General features: G+C 38.8%; 1 protein-coding gene across 4 annotated transcripts; it reads left to right on the forward strand.

Annotated features, from left to right (window-relative positions):
• Nucleotides 1-989: 989 nt before the first annotated feature.
• LOC311083277 (chemerin-like receptor 1) lies at nt 990-18,956 on the forward strand. Of its 4 annotated transcripts, none has more exons than XM_084114712.1 (4): nt 990-1,131; nt 16,484-16,543; nt 16,744-16,771; nt 17,336-18,956. In XM_084114712.1, exon 4 carries the CDS (start codon nt 17,346-17,348, stop codon nt 18,354-18,356), a length of 1,011 nt encoding a protein of 336 aa, XP_083970838.1. In that variant the 5' UTR covers nt 990-1,131; nt 16,484-16,543; nt 16,744-16,771; nt 17,336-17,345; the 3' UTR covers nt 18,357-18,956. The 4 variants fall into 4 exon arrangements, with proteins under 4 accessions (XP_083970838.1, XP_083970836.1, XP_083970837.1 ...); XM_084114713.1 differs by lacking the exon at nt 990-1,131 and adding an exon at nt 1,767-1,826; XM_084114710.1 differs by lacking the exon at nt 16,744-16,771.
• Nucleotides 18,957-20,724: the final 1,768 nt, after the last annotated feature.

Raw genomic sequence — 20,724 nt, forward strand, 5'->3', positions numbered from 1 at the left:
CACTGATAGTGGTTTACCCATTTCTAGCACATACCTTACATGGTATATTAATAATGCCCTATTCTCCTAAACGTGTCATGAATAGGCCAACCAACGTGTATTTTTTTTCTAAATAAAGACTCACTTACTATTTAATTTTATTTATTTTTCATTACAATTTATTTACTTTAATAATATAAAATTATAGGATAAACAGGAATTGTAATTGCTCAACACCACAGGAACAGTAAAAAAAAAAAAAAAAAAAAAAGGTATTTAAAAAAAAATACGATTGACATCATATTCCCCTCCATGTCCGATTGAGAAGGACGTTTTGCAAAGGTCACAAAAAGCCCTCTCGGTATCCCCCTCAACACCTTTCAGCCACAAATATTCATTTCCCCATTCCTTCTTGTACCCACACCTTCTCTTTTTAATTGATGATGGCGGTGCCTCTCAGACTCAGTCTCTTTCTCGAATTTTTCGAATTGGAAAGCGCGCATCTAAAAGTTCCTTCCTTCCCCAGTGTGTCTGGTATGCGCGTGCATGCGCTGTCATGACAACAACGAAAAAGTTGACAACAACCTAGTCAGCAGTTCAACTGAGGGGTTTGTGTGGCAACAATAGCGTGCTGAAATGTCAAGTAATGTTCGTTTGTCTGCTTGGGGCTCGAGGATATAGAGCGACCAACTTTTTTTTGAGCAAGCATAGATTATGCGTGACACGGTCTCAATTTGCGGGACGCGTGAATTGGGCTTCAAACGCTGTGCGCGCACGCGCTACGCGGGACGGGTGGTCACCCTACCTCTACGTCGTGCATTAAAATCCTTTAATGCATGGCTAGCCGTGGACTATCCCTTAAGTATTTCACTCTCACTTTTTTTTCTGTCAGGCACAAAGTCACAGAACACACCTGGAAGTGGCCGGCATTAGCAAGTGTAGCCAATGTTTATGGTAGTAATCCTCGTTATGGGGCGTGCCTTATTTTACGTGGCTGAGGAATCCTGCGATACAACGTGTGTTGTACCAGATTGTCTTTTTACGTCCTGGAGTTTAAATCCCCTGTGCATCGCAAGCAGTTCAAACCGTTTACAGACAGAGGGAGAGACGGTGCAGTGGTTTTCTCGTCGGGGCTTTTTCTACTGATTTCAGGTCAGCATTGTGTTGCAGACTGTATCGTTATGCAGACTGCCTCGATACGCGGTGCTGCGCAGGCTTGATTGCAAGAGTGGATGTATAATATCTGCGAATTGTATTCGCGTACTGCTATGGGGTGCTTGCTTTACGCTACGTGTTTATTTCAACGCTGGACGCTTGGAACATCAGCTGCCTGGCTGCCTGGTAGCCTGGCGTGCCGCTTCGATCCGGTGGCCTGCTCCCTCTCTCCGAGGCATCAAATGTTTTGACCATCCAATAGTCACCATCGTGATCTGGTTTCTCTTTGTGGAGCGTATACATTTAATTAGTTTATTTTGTTTTTCTTTATGAGGCGCCACGTAGGATTTAAATCAAACTTCGCTTATCAATACATACATAACACACGTGCATATACACCTATAAATTACTCACATATACATGTATACTATTGGATGTTCAAAATGCATATATGAAATACACGTGCACACTAATATGAAATCCATACCAATACATATTATGTTAGTAATGAATGCATATACACGTGTGAATAACTTGCATATAGGCTACATATAAACTTGACGCACGCATACACCTATAAATACTCGCATATTCGGCAAGCGCGCGCTGCTCAAACAATACAGACTCTGATAAGTGAAGCAGCAGCAGCTCCGTGTCCTGTGTTAATATATACATTTATCTCCCCTCATCAGGTATGAATTACATAAAAGCAATGAGAGTATGTTTTTTGACATGTAAGAGTTTATGAAATGTTAACTACATTGTTTAAAGTGTTTAAGTTTACTGTTATGACGGACATGTAAAAGTTCGCTTCAAGTCACGTCTGTGTGCTGCGTCACGCGTGCTAGTTACACATTTTCATGCTAGTGATGGAGACCATGCGGTCTCAGAGAAAATACGCAATATTAGAGTAAAGTCCACAAATAACATGTGTTTTGGTGAAATAATACAATGAGTAAGTTGTAAGTGCCAAATAACTGTGAAAATGAGTGTCTGTACTAAAAAGTGTATCAGAAAGAATAATTCTGGCAAACATGAACACATTTTTAGGATTTATTCACATGGAAAATGTCATAAATGTTATCAGTGAATATCTCATAGTACATAATGCTTAATCTGTAGACACAGCAGTAAAGGGAAAATACTGTATGTACTGTATATGTAATTCTGTTCTATATTTTGTGATTACTATTGAAGTGATGCGCACTGTCATTGATTGACACGAGTGATTGAACTGTTTTACATTGTATAAAAAAACAATACAGACTCTGATAAGTGAAGCAGCAGCAGCTCCGTGTCCTGTGTTAATATATACATATATCTCCCCTCATCAGGCGGTGAGGGTACTACAGATGTGCGTGAACTTTTCAGTGCAAACGGAAGGCATTTCAGTGTAAAAGGAAGTCATTTGTGTCCGTTTTGATAGTTTTTCCAATTTGAAATGAAATAAGCACGAGAAAACGGCCCCTTTAATTTATTTATTTATTTTTTTAAAAAAGCCTAAGCCTCTTACGTTGTTGATTATATTTCAAACAACAATTCGACATTTGCTCGCAATGTTTTTCTTACAAAAAAACTCATTATTTTGCAGGACAATTGTCTATTACAGTATACAACACAGATAGAAGGGTGCCAATAAATCTGTGGTGATACAACACGCTTTAAGAAAAGTTTATTTCCATCACACTGTAAAGCGTTTTTAGATATTACATATAGATTGCATACCAAATATTTTACATATAAACTGGGTCAGCATACTGTTAATTACGGTTAGTACCATGGGAAGTAGGACAAAGTCACATCTATTAAACACTTATTTATTTTTTTGTTAACAGAAGTTATCGCTTTAATTGCCTTCGCTATCGTCCTGTCAATCACCTGTCTCATTCTCGCGGGTCGCGGATATGATTACAGTTTCAGTCAAAATGTATTTCACCATCATCGGTACCCACCCTCAGCCGATTGGCATTTGCAATCACCATCCCGTGTCAAAACCATAGACTGTAAAAAAATATGGACGTAGTGTCCGTGACGTCACCCGTAGGTTTCTGAAGAGCATTTTTGAAGCCTAAATCAAACTCTGTCATTTTGAAAATGCAATAAATAAATAAAAAAATAACTAAATTTTTGAAGCCTAAAGTAGGCGGAGCCGGCCGTCGCCATCTTATCTTGGCCTTGCGTCACTGACGGCTAACAGCAGACAAACGGCTAGCATTGACATCAGCGGGAATCCATCCCACTGCGCAATGTGTCGTCGGAGTGACGTAATTTTCATGTCATTTTTGGACGTCCAAATTCGGTCCACTGAAGGGGTTGTTTTGTGACGCCAGGCGAGTGAGGCGACGTCTTTTTTCGACGTCTTCCGCACGTCTAATGTGGACGTCCGTCCACAAAAGTTCGTTTGTGGGAAGAAGGAAGGAGACGGGATCGGCTTGCTGTGGATCGGTTGTTTTATTAGATAAGTCTTTTCCAAACAATAATCGCGCTCAGTGCGCTCAAACAAAACAGCGGCTACTTCACACACACACACACACACACACACACACACACACACACACACACCCTGGGTATCGAACACATGATCTTAGCATTATAAGCACCTATGCTCTACTGTTTGAGCTACAACATCACACTTTTGTATGCGTCTCCAGTTATCACCTGATGCTGAGACAATCAAATGGAGTTTTTGGAAAATGATCTTAAATAATTATAAATAATCTGTATTCATATGTATTAATCATGTTGATAATAACAATGTTGAAATGTGTAAATAAATAAAACTATTACATAGTAATCATGTAAATTCCCTGCACCTGTCATAGACGTCCAAATGACGTCCAAAAAAATTACCCAGTTCAAAGGTCCAATGTTGAACATCAATATGACGTCCAAGTTGGGCCATGGTTGGACGTCAAAATAGTGGACCTAGTTTGGACGTTGAATAGATGTCCAGAATTGGTCATGGACCGACGGACCCAATATAGACATGATCTGCATGTCTATCCAACGTCCAATGTTTAGTGGGATCTGTCACTCAAGTGGCCACACCTTTAATTATGCAGAACGTCTGTGTACTATACTATCATGTATACTATTACCGGTAACTTTAATAGCTTGACGTCGTCATACTCAGATTCTAGTCAGAATATGAGTCTGATACTGCTCCACTGGGCTGTGATTAAGGGGCATGTTTCAACCGAACCAGGAAAGAAAATGCCTCGCCCTCCTTAGTTACTGTTGCTGCTACAGATTCAGAAACGAATTCAGCCGCTTACATTACTTCCATAACGTTGATCTGTCCATCACCGTATAAGTCCACCCTGATAATTTGATGGGTCCGAACAGCTATGGTTCGAGCAACGGATCAAGTCCAGACCGAACTTCCCGACCTAGGTGGTTCGGCTAGAAAGCTGGCATCCAGGCTATAACTTTACTGTTCTTTGCTGACATCAAACTTGGAGAGGAGAGAACACAAGTTTTCCTGATTGCTATTCCCGCAATTCACTCTCATGGCGTTCTTGTCTCTTTCCATGACCAGAAGGATAGTTCCGCCTAATTTTCTCATCGATGTTGTAAGCCTTGATTGACGCGCTTTCACACGAGGGGGAGGTGGGGCCTTGACTAATTTGCGGGGCCCTACGCAACTTTTGCAGTATGCGAAAACGTTGCATAACCTAGGGGAGATCGGAGACAGGTGCAACAGTTTTTGCATTTCTCTGTTACTCAGAGACTGTTTGGACTAGACCACCCAAATTTGTATATATTAAACTTGCATCTGTCTGCTAATTACCCATACCATTTAAAGATTATTATATATAACATAGCCTATCGTTCACAGTATTTATTTGAAAGGAAGAAGCTAGATGTTGCAACTGACCCCAACCCAGGGGACAGTTGCAACACAACCCAAGGACGGTTGCAACATGTTAAAAATACCTTAAATTTCACTAATTAACTTTTAGCTTTTTGTCTCAATGAGCATAGAATTCTGAAAATATTAACTGTTTTAGGCCTACTATAATATTATAGAATTATTTATTTCAATAATATTATTGTAGCCTATAATTTACTTATTTAGTCATATTTATCAAATAACAGTTATTGAGTTTTGTTTGTTTATGTGCAGAACATAAGCCTACATAGATTCAGTGTGAAGGTGTTACAGATGCTATTCAATCCCTCCATATTTCATTGTCAGACAGGAAGAATTGAACAATTTGCAATGCAACAAACTTTTATTAAACATGCAATTTATAACTGCAACCGTCCCCAACCCTATCAGTCATGACCAGTAGCGGAGATAGCGTGGGTGCGGCCGCCCCAGGGCCCCGTGCCAATTAGGGGCCCCTCAAACGCCGCCGATCTTGGATCACTGGACAGGAACGGTGTTCTTCTTGATGGCATTCTTTAAGCGCAAGATGTGAGAACATGTCTGCATGCCCGCTGTTTTCTGTGCTGCGCACTCACAAAGCACGAAAAGAGTAGCCACTCCTTCTAGTTCATTCATAGCACCAAATACACATGAATAAACATTAGAAGAATTGTTGTTTCAACCACAGAAATTCAACCTTTTTTCAAGTTCAAATATCACCGTAAACCACATGTGTCAAACTCAAGGCCCGCGGGCCAAATCCGGCCCGCCACATTATTTTATGTGGCCCGCGAGAGCATATGGGTGTCTTAAAATTAGGGATGCAACAAAATTTAGGCTGCCGAAAATTTTCGGCCGAAAATAACATTTTCGGTTTTTGGCCGAAATATACTAAAAAGCCGCCGCGCCCCTCCGTGTTCGGCTATGGTTTCACTCTGGCTCAGCGTGTTTTATGACTTTGCGTGCGAGTCCGCTTCCGAAGATGCAGAACGATGCATATCGTTCCGTTCCCCTCGGTTCCGCTGTGTGTGTGCGCTGTGCTCTCCGCTCCGTGTCCACAGCGCGTTCTGCTCAATGTTCCGCAAGCAACCTCCGTGTGTGTGTGTGTGTGTGTGTGTGAGAGTGTTGCGAGTTCTGCTCACGCTCATTGGAAAGGCAAAGTCCGCTTAAAAAACGTGCCGACATGAAATTTCTCTGGACTTGTTTCTTTTTGCAATAGTACTACTGTGCTGTAGCATGGTGTATAGCCGTGCTGGGCAACACTGGTAAAATTAGAATCACGATCCTCTCGTTCACTGGTCCTCTCCCTGATCTGCTCATGCTCTGACAAAAATAGCTTTGTAGTACTACAGGCCTACTTTATTTTGACAATTGGTAAAAAAAAATTCTGTTAAATCTGATTCTGCTGCATAGAACTGATTAAAGAATAATATATTGATATTTTATATTATTTTAAAATAGGTACCTGTATTAGCCTTTTCACCATTTGTATCACTCCGCTTGTCTGTGTTTGCGCCACTTGCATCATTAAGCCAGTAGGTGGCGACAAGTGACTGTCTTTAGGAGTGAACAATTGAACTTTAAACTGATTAGTTTTAAAAAGATTGCACTGGTTTTTGATTGAAATGTAACATCTATGCAAAATAATCCTTGAAAGATTTCTCATTTAAGGCCATTCTCGTTTGGAATATGTGATTGTGTATTGTCAACAATAAGCAGAAACATTTTGCATTTCCATTTTGTAGTGTGGATCATTCATTGCAACATTTATCCTTATTCTCATTTTTAAGAATCTGTTATCTTGACAAATAATTTATGCTACTGCCCACTGACATGCTTTTAAAGCTATTGTTATCCCAAAAAAATGTGGCCTTTAAACACCTTAAAATGCACATATGTAGGTCAGAGAAATCCAAATTTTATCAGGGGAGCATGTCCCCGAACCCCCCTAACTACCTCACATTTGAATACGCATGACTGTGTGGTAATGTGTGCTGGTGTGGCTAGTACAGTGCCAGGGCTGAATTTTTGAGCCAGTTTGCCCCTGCATATATACAATAATACAATATTATCTGTATCAAATCATTATTACCCAGCTCCTGATGTTTCGGGCTCATCCCCTGATGTTTTTAAAACCTAGAAACACCCCTGCAAATGCATATACAATATTTGTAACTTAAATAAGTAATAATCAAATAAAGAGACAATATTAACATTTTAAAAGTCTTACAGTTACAACCGGCCCTTTGAGGGCAGCCATAATGCTGAAGTGGCCCTCAGTGAAAATGAGTTTGACACCCCTGCCGTAAACAGTCGGTTTTGTCTTTGAGAAAGAAAAACAGTAAGCCCATGTCTATTGAATCAGTGCACTGACAGCATATACTCGCTGCCATGGCTGGACTGGCCATTGGGCATACCGGGCATTTTCCCGGTGGGCCGACGTGCTTTTCGGGCCGATACATCTCATACTCGTATACATAATTTTTTTTTTTTTTTTTTAACAGCCCATAAAATTTGTACATTGGCGGCCCATTCGTTTGGTTTTGTTTTGCTTAATTGGCGGCGCTGGGTTTGTGCCGGTGTAATGCATTGGTCCAAAAAAGTCAGTGTTAGTTTTTTTTTTTCCTGACAGACCAGCACATGAAACACGTAGATCAGCGGCCCATTGGTTATTTTCTTGATTGACACTGGGCTGGCCCAATCACAACTTTAAACGAGTGAGCGAGCGTGCAGCAGTGTCAGTGTGTATCTGTCAAAATAGTCAGCGAGATGGAGAAGAAACGCAAGGAATGTGCAGAGAAATAGCGTGAAAAAATAGAACCAGGCCCTTAAAGCAGACACTTTATGTGTCAAAATATATGTTTTCTGCCCTTCATCAGCTCCTGTGATGATTATGATAGTGATGAGGATCAGGAGAGAGATGAGAGAGTGTAGAGCCTGCGTTAAGCAGAACTACTTTCAAAACACTTAGGCCATGTCATGAGTGTAGGAACCCATTACCCAGTTACAGATTATTTCCACATCTGCATAGTTGACGATTACCGCAATTCAGGCGTTTGTAAACCATGTTTTCCGCCAAAATAAAAGCTTGATGCAGTTTGCGTCAAAATAAAAGATCATGTGCTTATCTCTTTCAAGTATAGAAATTGGTACAAAACTAATTATGAAAGTTTCCTTTATTTTTTAGTGCATTTGTTTTACAAAATATGGCAATTACTGTCATTGGATTAATATTATAACTATTAGGCTATTATGTAGTAGGTGTAATGTAAATAGACACTGTAACTAAAAGAGGTTTGAATTTTTCTTTGTTTAATTTGCACACTGAATATGGGTTGGAGCTTTTAATTTTGAACTCTCAAAGTGCACCAGATTGATGAATTTAACATTAAAATGCACAAAATTTTCTCACGGGGGGGCATGCCCCCCAACCCCCCTAGAAGGACCAAGGTCCACCCACCACAGTTTTAACAAAAATCCTGTAAGAAAAACTTGTATTGCTATGCTAATGCAGATTATAGCTTGTTTTAGGATTCACCACTGTGAAGTATAGTTCAACTGTATTAATAAATGTCAAATTTTTACTTATTTCATCTGTTAACTCTCACTCGTTCCTATACTCACTCATTACATGGCATTAGTGGTTTTAATGAATAGGAGTTGGTATGCATATAATTAAGGGCGTGCAAAGATGGGTGGTGTTTATGATCATAGTGGGCCGATCTGGGCCAAAATGCCCGGGCCGATTTTTTGTCCCAGTCCAGCTCTGCTCGCTGCTACCATTAATGTTGATCAAAGAACAAAAGAAAAAGAAAATCACTCACTGAACTTTTCTAACTTTATTTAGCTTAATATTTTATTTGCCTGTTGTTCGGTGATGACTGCTCCAACTGCAACATGAGTCTGCGCATGCGACCTTGAGATGCGTTCCCTGTCAAACATAATTAGGGGCCAAGCACCGAAGGTGCGGAGGCACCTATTGTTTCTGTTCGCGTTCTTATTAGGGGCCAAGCACCGAAGGTGCGGAGGCACCTATTGTATCTGTTCCCGTTCTTATTATTATTATTCTTCCGCTTCTTCTTCCACAAAGTCATGTGTCAGTCATTTTTTTCGTGTTTTTTCATATAAATGTCTATAACTCCGAAGCGAATTGAGATATTTTCACCAAAATTGACACACATATGTATGGGCTCACTCTGAGGACACGTAAAAAAAATTGTGGGACTGAGCCTCTTGGTGGCGCTATAATTGAACAAAATATGAAATTCCCATTGACTTCAATACAGTTTTGTGAAATAATATGCTATACTAAACAAATGCATTGGTGTAATATTACGAAACTCAGATTGTGTCATCAGCACCATCCCCTGAAGGCAACCAAAATATTTCAAGACAGCGCCACCTAGTGGTCAAAAGTTATAACAAAATTTCCAAAAAGGCTAATAACTTTTGAATAAATCTGGCTATTGAAATGCCACGGGTCTTAATAGATTCCTTGGGTCAAGCCGAGAACATAGATACCAAGTTTTCCTTATTTGGCCAAACTTCCTGTCCGCCATCTTGATTTTCATTCAAAACCTACTTTTTCGAACTCCTCCTAGACCGTTTGTCCGATTTTCACCAAAATCGAATCGTATCATCTCCAGACTGTGCCGACAAAAAGTTATGGATTTCGTGTCGATTGATGAAACCGTTTTCGTATAGCACAGCAGCAAAGTTGAGGCATGATGCCAAAATGACTATTCAGGCTTTATATCTGCAATGCCTCGACATATTGACACAAAACTTTGTATGTGTCACTGTCTCCTTACTCTGACCACACCACATCAATTTCGTAACAGCGCCACCTTTTGGTCGAAAGTGACAATCCATTAAATCATATTTTTAATTATTGTTTCTATGATTTTTCAGGCATTTTGCCTAAAATCCTCTTTAAATGTCTTTAATTGCTCATTGTTGCAGTTGGTCTGACACTTTCAGACATGTTGGCATGTCTTGTCATCTTATTCTGCTTGGCCCCGGTAATGGCTGCTTGCAGCTATATTTAGGGGCCAAGCACCGAAGGTGCGTAGGCACCTATTGTTTTCGTTCGCGTTCTTATTATTAGGGGCCAAGCACCGAAGGTGCGTAGGCACCTATTGTATCCGTTCCCGTTCCTATTATTATTATTCTTCCTTCTTCCGACTGGGAGTCTATGGCAGCCCATAGAACCGATTGCGGGAAAGTTGTAATGGTTTGACATTCTGATAGAGGACAGTCCCAACATTAAATACACCAATTTTGGTGTTTCTAAGTCATTCCCTCTAGCGCCACCACCTGTCCAAAGTTTCACTTTTATTTTGCTAATAACTTTTGAACCGTAAGGCCAATCAACAAAATTATTTTTTCCTCTGATTCCTGAGCTCATGGCGATTCGATTGTACCCTATGACGTCATTTTCCGTCATAAAAATATGGCCGCCATCTTGAATTTTCAAAAAAAGCTACTTTTTCGAACTCGTCCTAGACGGTTTGTCCGATTTGCACGAAAATTGAACCAGATCATCTTCAGGTAGTGCTGACAAAAAGTTATGGAATTCAAATTGATTCGTCAAACCGTTTTCGATAAACGCACAAATACATTTTACGTAGCGCTAGCAAAAACAGTCGTAAGGCTGTATCCCGCAACGGTTTATCGTATTCAGACCAAACTTGGTACTTGTACTCATAGATATCATATAAAGGCTAGATGTCTTAAGGCGGAGTCACTTCCGGCATCACCGGCGGCCATCTTAGGACAGGGCTCTGTGAATTAAGGTGAGTGAGCAGCACGCACACAAATCCTCTTATCTCGCTGAAATCTGGACGGATTTACAAACGGTTTGGTTTCTTACAAACGTTATTAACGTGGCTATAATTCTGAATGCTTAAACATTTTGAACATAATTATTCATATGTATACAGTATAATAGCTACATCTCTGACGTTTATAACAAACCAAACCGTTTGAAAATCGGTAGAAAATTGAGCAAGTTATGGTTATTTAAAAGTACATGCACCATGTTATGAGTGAGCGAGCACCCTGTCGTAAGATGGCCGCCGTGTGCGGATGTCGAGCTCCATTGGCCAGCAGCGCGGACGAGACATCTAGCCTTTATATGATATCTATGCTTGTACTCACAAACATGACCTGAGGCTACATGCTGTGTTTCGACGCAGCGCCACCTACTGGTCCGGAGATATGAAAAATGGCTATTATTGCTTATAACTTCTGAACAGTTTGTCCAAAAATCATAAAATTGGTCTCGTAAGATTCAGGGCAACATGCCGAGTCGACTGATATCCAATTTGACCATATCGGTCATTTTGGCTGTCGGCCATTTTGAATTTTGTGCTAAAATTCTGTATTTTATGAACGCATGAACGGATTGTTACGAAACGTGGTATGGGTCATCAGCACAATGCCCTGAATGAGCCTGAGAAGTTTCGAAACAGCGCCACCTAGTGGTGAATTTTTTTTTCCAAATGCTTATAACTTTGGGTGTGGTCGACTTATTTTCACGAAACTCATCTTTTTAGACTCCTGAATCGTTGCCGAGTCCTACGATACCAAACATGCTAGGTTTCGCCTTACGGTTTGTGTAGCGTTGTGATTTAGCGCTTAAAAAACATTTGGCTATATCTTTGAAACCGCTAGTCCGATCGAGACGAAACCACCGTCAGAAGTTTGGAAACATAGGTCGATAGCTATACGCCAATGCCCAAATGCGAAAATATTGATGTTTAGGGGTACTAATTTCCAATCAAAGTCATGTGTCAGTCATTTTTTTCGTGTTTTTTTCATATAAATGTCTATAACTCCGAAGCGAATTGAGATATTTTCACCAAAATTGACACACATATGTATGGGCTCACTCTGAGGACACGTAAAAAAAATTGTGGGACTGAGCCTCTTGGTGGCGCTATAATTGAACAAAATATGAAATTCCCATTGACTTCAATACAGTTTTGTGAAATAAAATGCTATACTAAACAAATGCATTGGTGTAATATTACGAAACTCAGATTGTGTCATCAGCACCATCCCCTGAAGGCAACCAAAATATTTCAAGACAGCGCCACCTAGTGGTCAAAAGGTATAACAAAATTTCCAAAAAGGCTAATAACTTTTGAATAAATCTGGCTATTGAAATGCCACTGGTCTTAATAGATTCCTTGGGTCAAGCCGAGAACATAGATACCAAGTTTTCCTTATTTGGCCAAACTTCCTGTCCGCCATCTTGATTTTCATTCAAAACCTACTTTTTCGAACTCCTCCTAGACCGTTTGTCCGATTTTCACCAAAATCGAATCGTATCATCTCCAGACTGTGCCGACAAAAAGTTATGGATTTCGTGTCGATTGATGAAACCGTTTTCGTATAGCGCAGCAGCAAAGTTGAGGCATGATGCCAAAATGACTATTCAGGCTTTATATCTGCAATGCCTCGACATATTGACACAAAACTTTGTATGTGTCACTGTCTCCTTACTCTGACCACACCACATCAATTTCGTAACAGCGCCACCTTTTGGTCGAAAGTGACAATCCATTAAATCATATTTTTAATTATTGTTTCTATGATTTTTCAGGCATTTTGCCTAAAATCCTCTTTAAATGTCTTTAATTGCTCATTGTTGCAGTTGGTCTGACACTTTCAGACATGTTGGCATGTCTTGTCATCTTATTCTGCTTGGCCCCGGTAATGGCTGCTTGCAGCTATATTTAGGGGCCAAGCACCGAAGGTGCGTAGGCACCTATTGTTTTCGTTCGCGTTCTTATTATTAGGGGCCAAGCACCGAAGGTGCGTAGGCACCTATTGTATCCGTTCCCGTTCCTATTATTATTATTCTTCCTTCTTCCGACTGGGAGTCTATGGCAGCCCATAGAACCGATTGCGGGAAAGTTGTAATGGTTTGACATTCTGATAGAGGACAGTCCCAACATTAAATACACCAATTTTGGTGTTTCTAAGTCATTCCTTCTAGCGCCACCACCTGTCCAAAGTTTCACTTTTATTTTGCTAATAACTTTTGAACCGTAAGGCCAATCAACAAAATTATTTTTTCCTCTGATTCCTGAGCTCATGGCGATTCGATTGTACCCTATGACGTCATTTTCCGTCATAAAAATATGGCCGCCATCTTGAATTTTCAAAAAAAGCTACTTTTTCGAACTCGTCCTAGACGGTTTGTCCGATTTGCACGAAAATTGAACCAGATCATCTTCAGGTAGTACTGACAAAAAGTTATGGAATTCAAATTGATTCGTCAAACCGTTTTCGATAAACGCACAAATACATTTTACGTAGCGCTAGCAAAAACAGTCGTAAGGCTGTATCTCCGCAACGGTTTATCGTATTCAGACCAAACTTGGTACTTGTACTCATAGATATCATATAAAGGCTAGATGTCTTAAGGCTGAGTCACTTCCGGCATCACCGGCGGCCATCTTAGGACAGGGCTCTGTGAATTAAGGTGAGTGAGCAGCACGCACACAAATCCTCTTATCTCGCTGAAATCTGGACGGATTTACAAACGGTTTGGTTTCTTACAAACGTTATTAACGTGGCTATAATTCTGAATGCTTAAACATTTTGAACATAATTATTCATATGTATACAGTATAATAGCTACATCTCTGACGTTTATAACAAACCAAACCGTTTGAAAATCGGTAGAAAATTGAGCAAGTTATGGTTATTTAAAAGTACATGCACCATGTTATGAGTGAGCGAGCACCCTGTCGTAAGATGGCCGCCGTGTGCGGATGTCGAGCTCCATTGGCCAGCAGCGCGGACGAGACATCTAGCCTTTATATGATATCTATGCTTGTACTCACAAACATGACCTGAGGCTACATGCTGTGTTTCGACGCAGCGCCACCTACTGGTCCGGAGATATGAAAAATGGCTATTATTGCTTATAACTTCTGAACAGTTTGTCCAAAAATCATAAAATTGGTCTCGTAAGATTCAGGGCAACATGCCGAGTCGACTGATATCCAATTTGACCATATCGGTCATTTTGGCTGTCGGCCATTTTGAATTTTGTGCTAAAATTCTGTATTTTATGAACGCATGAACGGATTGTTACGAAACGTGGTATGGGTCATCAGCACAATGCCCTGAATGAGCCTGAGAAGTTTCGAAACAGCGCCACCTAGTGGTGAATTTTTTTTTCCAAATGCTTATAACTTTGGGTGTGGTCGACTTATTTTCACGAAACTCATCTTTTTAGACTCCTGAATCGTTGCTGAGTCCTACGATACCAAACATGTTAGGTTTCGCCTTACGGTTTGTGTAGCGTTGTGATTTAGCGCTTAAAAAACATTTGGCTATATCTTTGAAACCGCTAGTCCGATCGAGACGAAACCACCGTCAGAAGTTTGGAAACATAGGTCGATAGCTATACGCCAATGCCCAAATGCGAAAATATTGATGTTTAGGGGTACTAATTTCCAATCAAAGTCATGTGTCAGTCATTTTTTTCGTGTTTTTTCATATAAATGTCTATAACTCCGAAGCGAATTGAGATATTTTCACCAAAATTGACACACATATGTATGGGCTTACTCTGAGGACACGTAAAAAAAATTGTGGGACTGAGCCTCTTGGTGGCGCTATAATTGAACAAAATATGAAATTCCCATTGACTTCAATACAGTTTTGTGAAATAAAATGCTATACTAAACAAATGCATTGGTGTAATATTACGAAACTCAGATTGTGTCATCAGCACCATCCCCTGAAGGCAACCAAAATATTTCAAGACAGCGCCACCTAGTGGTCAAAAGGTATAACAAAATTTCCAAAAAGGCTAATAACTTTTGAATAAATCTGGCTATTGAAATGCCACTGGTCTTAATAGATTCCTTGGGTCAAGCCGAGAACATAGATACCAAGTTTTCCTTATTTGGCCAAACTTCCTGTCCGCCATCTTGATTTTCATTCAAAACCTACTTTTTCGAACTCCTCCTAGACCGTTTGTCCGATTTTCACCAAAATCGAATCGTATCATCTCCAGACTGTGCCGACAAAAAGTTATGGATTTCGTGTCGATTGATGAAACCGTTTTCGTATAGCGCAGCAGCAAAGTTGAGGCATGATGCCAAAATGACTATTCAGGCTTTATATCTGCAATGCCTCGACATATTGACACAAAACTTTGTATGTGTCACTGTCTCCTTACTCTGACCACACCACATCAATTTCGTAACAGCGCCACCTTTTGGTCAAAAGTGACAATCCATTAAATCATATTTTGAATCACTTTTTACATGATTTTTCAGCCATTTCGCCTAAAATCCTCTTTAAATGTCTTTAATTGCTCATTGTTGCAGTTGGTCTGACACTTTCAGACATGTTGGCATGTCTTGTCGTCTTATTCTGCTTGGCCCCGGTAATTGCTGCTTGCAGCTATATTTTATCCTTATTTTCGTAATTTTGTTAAACATTTTTTTCTGGATTTCTTGATCTTTATATGATTTTTAAATTATTATTCGTATGCTATTCGTTTTTATACAATTTGTTCTGCAGAAGAAAAAATTAACTATCCTGTTGATTCAAAATAGCAGAGATAGCCCATCCAATTTAATAATAATAATATAATCAAGTAGCCTAGCCCCATTTTATTTTGGTTTGCAGGCTAATAAAAGTTAAACAGAAAAACAAACGGTAGAACTTTACCCGTTTCTGAATATTAATTTAAATGTTGCACATAATAAATAGGCCTAATCAAAAAGCACAAACATGACCATTGTTATTAAAATTAAAATTTCGTTATATCGCAAACGTATGAAGAAATTGCGTTGCTTTGAATAGGCTATGCACGGGTTCGGAGTTTACAATGTGGGCAGCTCCGTTACAGTAGGCTATATTGGGAGCATCTGAATGTTCAGAATCTGTCCGTGGTGCTGAAACATTTTTACTTGACTGGCAAACTGTTTTCTTTGTTCGTCAATACAAACTTGTCAAAAAATGTGGCTTTTCTTTGTGTTTTATTTGACATATAAGCTTACTTGGCTCAACAAGTGACACATTATTACATATGCATTCATCAGATATTTTACGTTTTTAATTTTAAAATGACTTGGTTACAGAGGGCCCCATGATGAAGTTCCGCCCCCACTGTACTGAGAGTCTAGCTCCACCCTGGCCATGACAGAACATCATGTGCCTGCTAGACACACTGACTTTGACACATGCTGACCACTTAGAAGTCAACAAAACAATAATTCAAACTAAGTTTTGATTAATTCATACAAAATGTCAGGACAGTATGACAAAAATATATCTCATGAAAAAAATTACTTTCATACCTCCAAAACAAGTTTTGTTCAATAAATGCAGCAGCAGATGCTGTATATGCCTACTGTCTTCTTGGTGGGGGGAGGGTGTAACTGTTAACTGTTCAAAAAGAAACCTAAATATTCAGTGCACTTTTTTTATTCTCATTTTCAGAGTTCTCTCAGATGGATACACTCTTCTGATTTTTTTCATTCTGCACTGTTACTGCCAAAGGTAAGAATATTTTGCAGAAAGTATGCAGGAAGCAAAGCATTAAAACCAAATAAATTATATATATATATATATATATATATATATATATATATATATACTGATAAATTACATGCAGATGTAAAAGTTGAAAAAACAAAAAGTTGTGTGCAATAATGCACAATAAGATTTAACATGCATGCAGTGTTTTTTTTTTGTTGCAGAAATTGCTGTTTTTGCACTCTAATCGTGGTAACGATTTTTCTTTTTGTTATGGAGATGCTATGCTTTCATTCATAATATATTAAATCATGCATTTTTTGGCTTTGATATTTGAATTACTAATGTGATGTTTTTCCCCCGATTAAAATATAAGGTATTTAAATGCATTCATCACTGAAATCAAATTTCAGTGTCATTGATTATAACATAAGATATTTCTAAAATATATGATATTTTATCCTTGAAGATAGTATGAACAGAAGAGCATTCCATGCTTTCATTGGTGGGTCATTTGGAAAGAGAATTTTTTTTTTACTTCTCCTTAAAGGAACAGTTTACTAAAAAATAAAATGTCTTCATTGCTTGGCCATGAACCTGTATGATGTTAATATTTCTGTTGGACATGAAAATAAAATAATTACACAGCTCTTTTCTATAAAAACAGTTCATAGTCTTCACTATTATTTAACACAACAAAACATGAACAGAACCATTGTGAAATAATCCATATATATATGTATATTTATTATTATTATTATATATATATATATATATATATATATATATTTTTTTTTTTTTTTTTTTTTTTTTCAGGATTTCCAAGATGTCTGGAGATAACAGTAACTGGAGCAATATAGACTATGATTCTATCATTAAAGAACTTAAAGTAGAAATAAATACAAGCAGTAATCAGTACAAAAATGATATCAGGATGACCTACTTCATTACATATTGTATTGTTCTCATCCTTGGTGTCACCCTCAACTTCACCGTCATTGTCATCAGCTGCCGGAAATACAAGAGTTTTCAGGAGGTTGCCATTTGGATTATGGCGTTGGCTGTAACACATTTAGTCTCCTGTACATCTGTGGTGTTTCAGCTCCTGTATGCTTACAATAACTTTGAATGGAATTACGGAAATGCAAGCTGCAAGCTGTCATCCTATATCACCTACGGCAGTATGTTCTTCACGGCAACCATGCTGAGTCTCTGGAGCATTATATCTACCCTTTTTAAGAGCATGTGCACAAAAAAAATAAAGAATTGTCTGATTTCATTCTCCTGGACTATTGCAGCAGTCTTGGCATGTCCTTCACTGTTTTCCAGAGAGGTCCGAGATGTTCAGTGCATTGATGACTATGACTTTGACAAATCCAGAACAACTCAAGACGGCACTGCAAGGCTGAAGACTGTCGTTGTCATGCGATTTCTCCTTGGGCTAGTGGTGCCAGCTTTGGTAATGTTTCTCAGCTGCTGTGTGACATCATCTCATAAATTATGTAAATTATGTAGGAAGCAGGCACAAATAATCTGTGCTATAAAGATTGCCTACTTTGTGTGCTGGGGACCTCAAATCATCTTAACTATGCTTCAGGCCACCGTAAGCGGCAGCCTGGGTGAAAACATGTCAAAATATGGACTTCCAGCTGCTACCGCACTGGCCACAACCCACCTCTTTACCAGCCCACTCATCTATTTGTTACTGGGATGCAGTTTTAAAATGAGGTGGATGGGGCATGACCCAGATCACAATGATACGAGGATGTGTCATGATCGCAGTTCAAAGGGAAAGGGGACTCCCTTGGTAGAAATCACTAATCGTAATACGTTTTAGGGGCTGTTTACACAACACCATTTTTAACTAAGCTTTTGAAAACAGGTTTCAAAGTGCAAGTTTTTCAAAGAAAATTTTTCCTACGAAATATATGGTAGCATAATAATATTAATTATAAACTCCTGTGGTGAAGGCAGCAGTAAACTTTCCTAGTTTGCAGAAGCACTATTAATCTGGGTATAATTTCTTGTGTTAGTTATATATGTTTTTAAGTTGTACAAATGCATGAAAACATGTTAATGAACTTTATATTTTTAATTATCTAATCGACCATGGTGATTTATGCATGTGATACATATATACCAATATAATGTAAATAGTTAATACAACCTTGATTCTTTTCCAAAGAAGATTCATTTTGCCAATAAATTTCCCTGTACACCAGACAAAGCAGGCACCTTTATTTTTCACTTTGTTTTGAACAAATTTTAATAATAACATTTTTAATAATTTCTTGTAAATGTCATTTTATTATATTTTATCAAAGGCTGGTATCACTGGGATTGCATAAGCAGACCACACTTTCATTTGTCTGGGATCCCAAGACCCTGTGTAAAGTGTGTTAATGTGTGTGTTTAAATAAAAGTGTTTTTGCTCATATGTCATGTCATGACTTCTCATTTGTGAATAAAACTTACACAGAATCAGTCGCTTTTATTCAAAATGAAACTACTCTCATGATTTACTTTTATTTTTGATATTTACAGTAAATATGAAAATTACTACATGGTCAATTATATTAGCCGCTAAATAAATGTCATTAGTATGTAAACATTTAGCTTGTTATGGAAAGCTTGTAGAATAGAAATGTTTTTGGGGGACAAGGACTGGGAATGTTTCCTGATAATATGAAAATAATAACACCACTTTAGGGTTTAATAAAGACTCTTAATAAAGAAATGATAAAGATTTAAAGGTGCAGTATGTAAGAATAACAACTAGTGGTCGAAATAGGTACTGCAGTCGAATTAAAAATATCGGAGATCATCCTTTCTCCCGCCGCCTTCTCCTCAGACTGGACGGCGCTCACACGGGTTGCCAGTTTGAGCACACGCAAAATGGACAATGAAAATTGGCAATGTGCAGTATCACACACCAAAACAATAACAAACATTCCAGCCTGGAAACCTACACTTCAAAGTAAAATAACTGGCTGTAGAAGTGTTTTTCAGAGAAACGAGTATGTGAACTTAGCATGTTTCCTCAATATATGCAAACATATTATGGTATTTTTATGCTTTAGTAGAGTGAAAAAGTTACATACACCTTTTATTAAGAAATTATTTACCAACTGAGCAAGCAATTAAGAAATGACAGAACAGTACAGCAGTGTGTATTTGTCTAATTACCCCCATATTATTAATAATAATCCTCATACGTTTGCCAATTATGTATTCTCCATATAGAGGGTATGCATGAGACGTCACAGGTGGCCTGAGTATATGAATATGGACAAGTTTCTTGTTTCCTGACAAAAGTTATAGTGGGATACAGATTTTTCCAGACCGTATTTTCGACCTGCCAAAATACGTATCACCCCCCTCCAAAATCTACAGATGATGGCCTATCATCAAGTGTTTTATTTTTTGAGTACTTCACATCATGTCTAATAACAGCAGTGAATATGGACAAGTTTCTTGTTTCCTGAAAAAAGTTATTGTGGGATACAGATTTTTTCAGACCGTATTTTCGACTTGCCAAAATACATATCCCCCCCTCCAAAATCTACAGTTGATGGCCTATCATCAAGTGCTTTTTTTGTGTGAATACTGTACATCAGGGATGGGCAACTTCGGTCCTGGAGGGCCACTGTCCTACAGAGTTTAGCATCAACCCTAATCAAACACACCTGAACAAGCTAATCAAGGTCCTCAGGATTACTAGAAAATTACAGGCAGGTGATTTTTTCAGGGTTGGAGCTAAACTCTGTAGGACAGTGGCCCTCCAGGACCGAAGTTGCCCATCCCTGCTGTACATCATGTCTAATAACAGCAGTGAATATGAACACGTTTCTTGTTTCTATATTCTATTATTCTTTTGTCTCCACATGAATTACTGTATATTAAAAATATAACATCAATTGCACAAGAATGAAAATTTGCAGCCTCTTGCCCAAAAATCCAAATAATTTGTTTTCCAGATTCAGTGTGACATTTGTTTGCGGTGGTTCCACCATATGTGCGTTCAAGGCCCACCAACAGAGGCCGCCTTCCTGTGTACTGCTTGTACTCCTTAGTTTTCTGTACATTATTTATAATGTAATTAATTTATACTAAAACGCTGGTGTGGACGGAGATCGCATTCGTCTTAATTCTCCGTTTCTAAACTAAAACGCAGTAGTGTGGATGGGGCCTAAGGCTAGTCAGTG

The sequence above is a fragment of the Abramis brama genome, assembly GCF_963993115.1.
Source record: "Abramis brama genome assembly, chromosome: 5".
NCBI classification, from domain to species: domain Eukaryota; kingdom Metazoa; phylum Chordata; class Actinopteri; order Cypriniformes; family Leuciscidae; genus Abramis; species Abramis brama.

Bases quoted from the DNA above. Each gene is read 5' to 3' on its own strand.
- LOC311083277 (XM_084114712.1), top strand. From the start codon at position 17,346: ATGTCTGGAGATAACAGTAACTGGAGCAATATAGACTATGATTCTATC.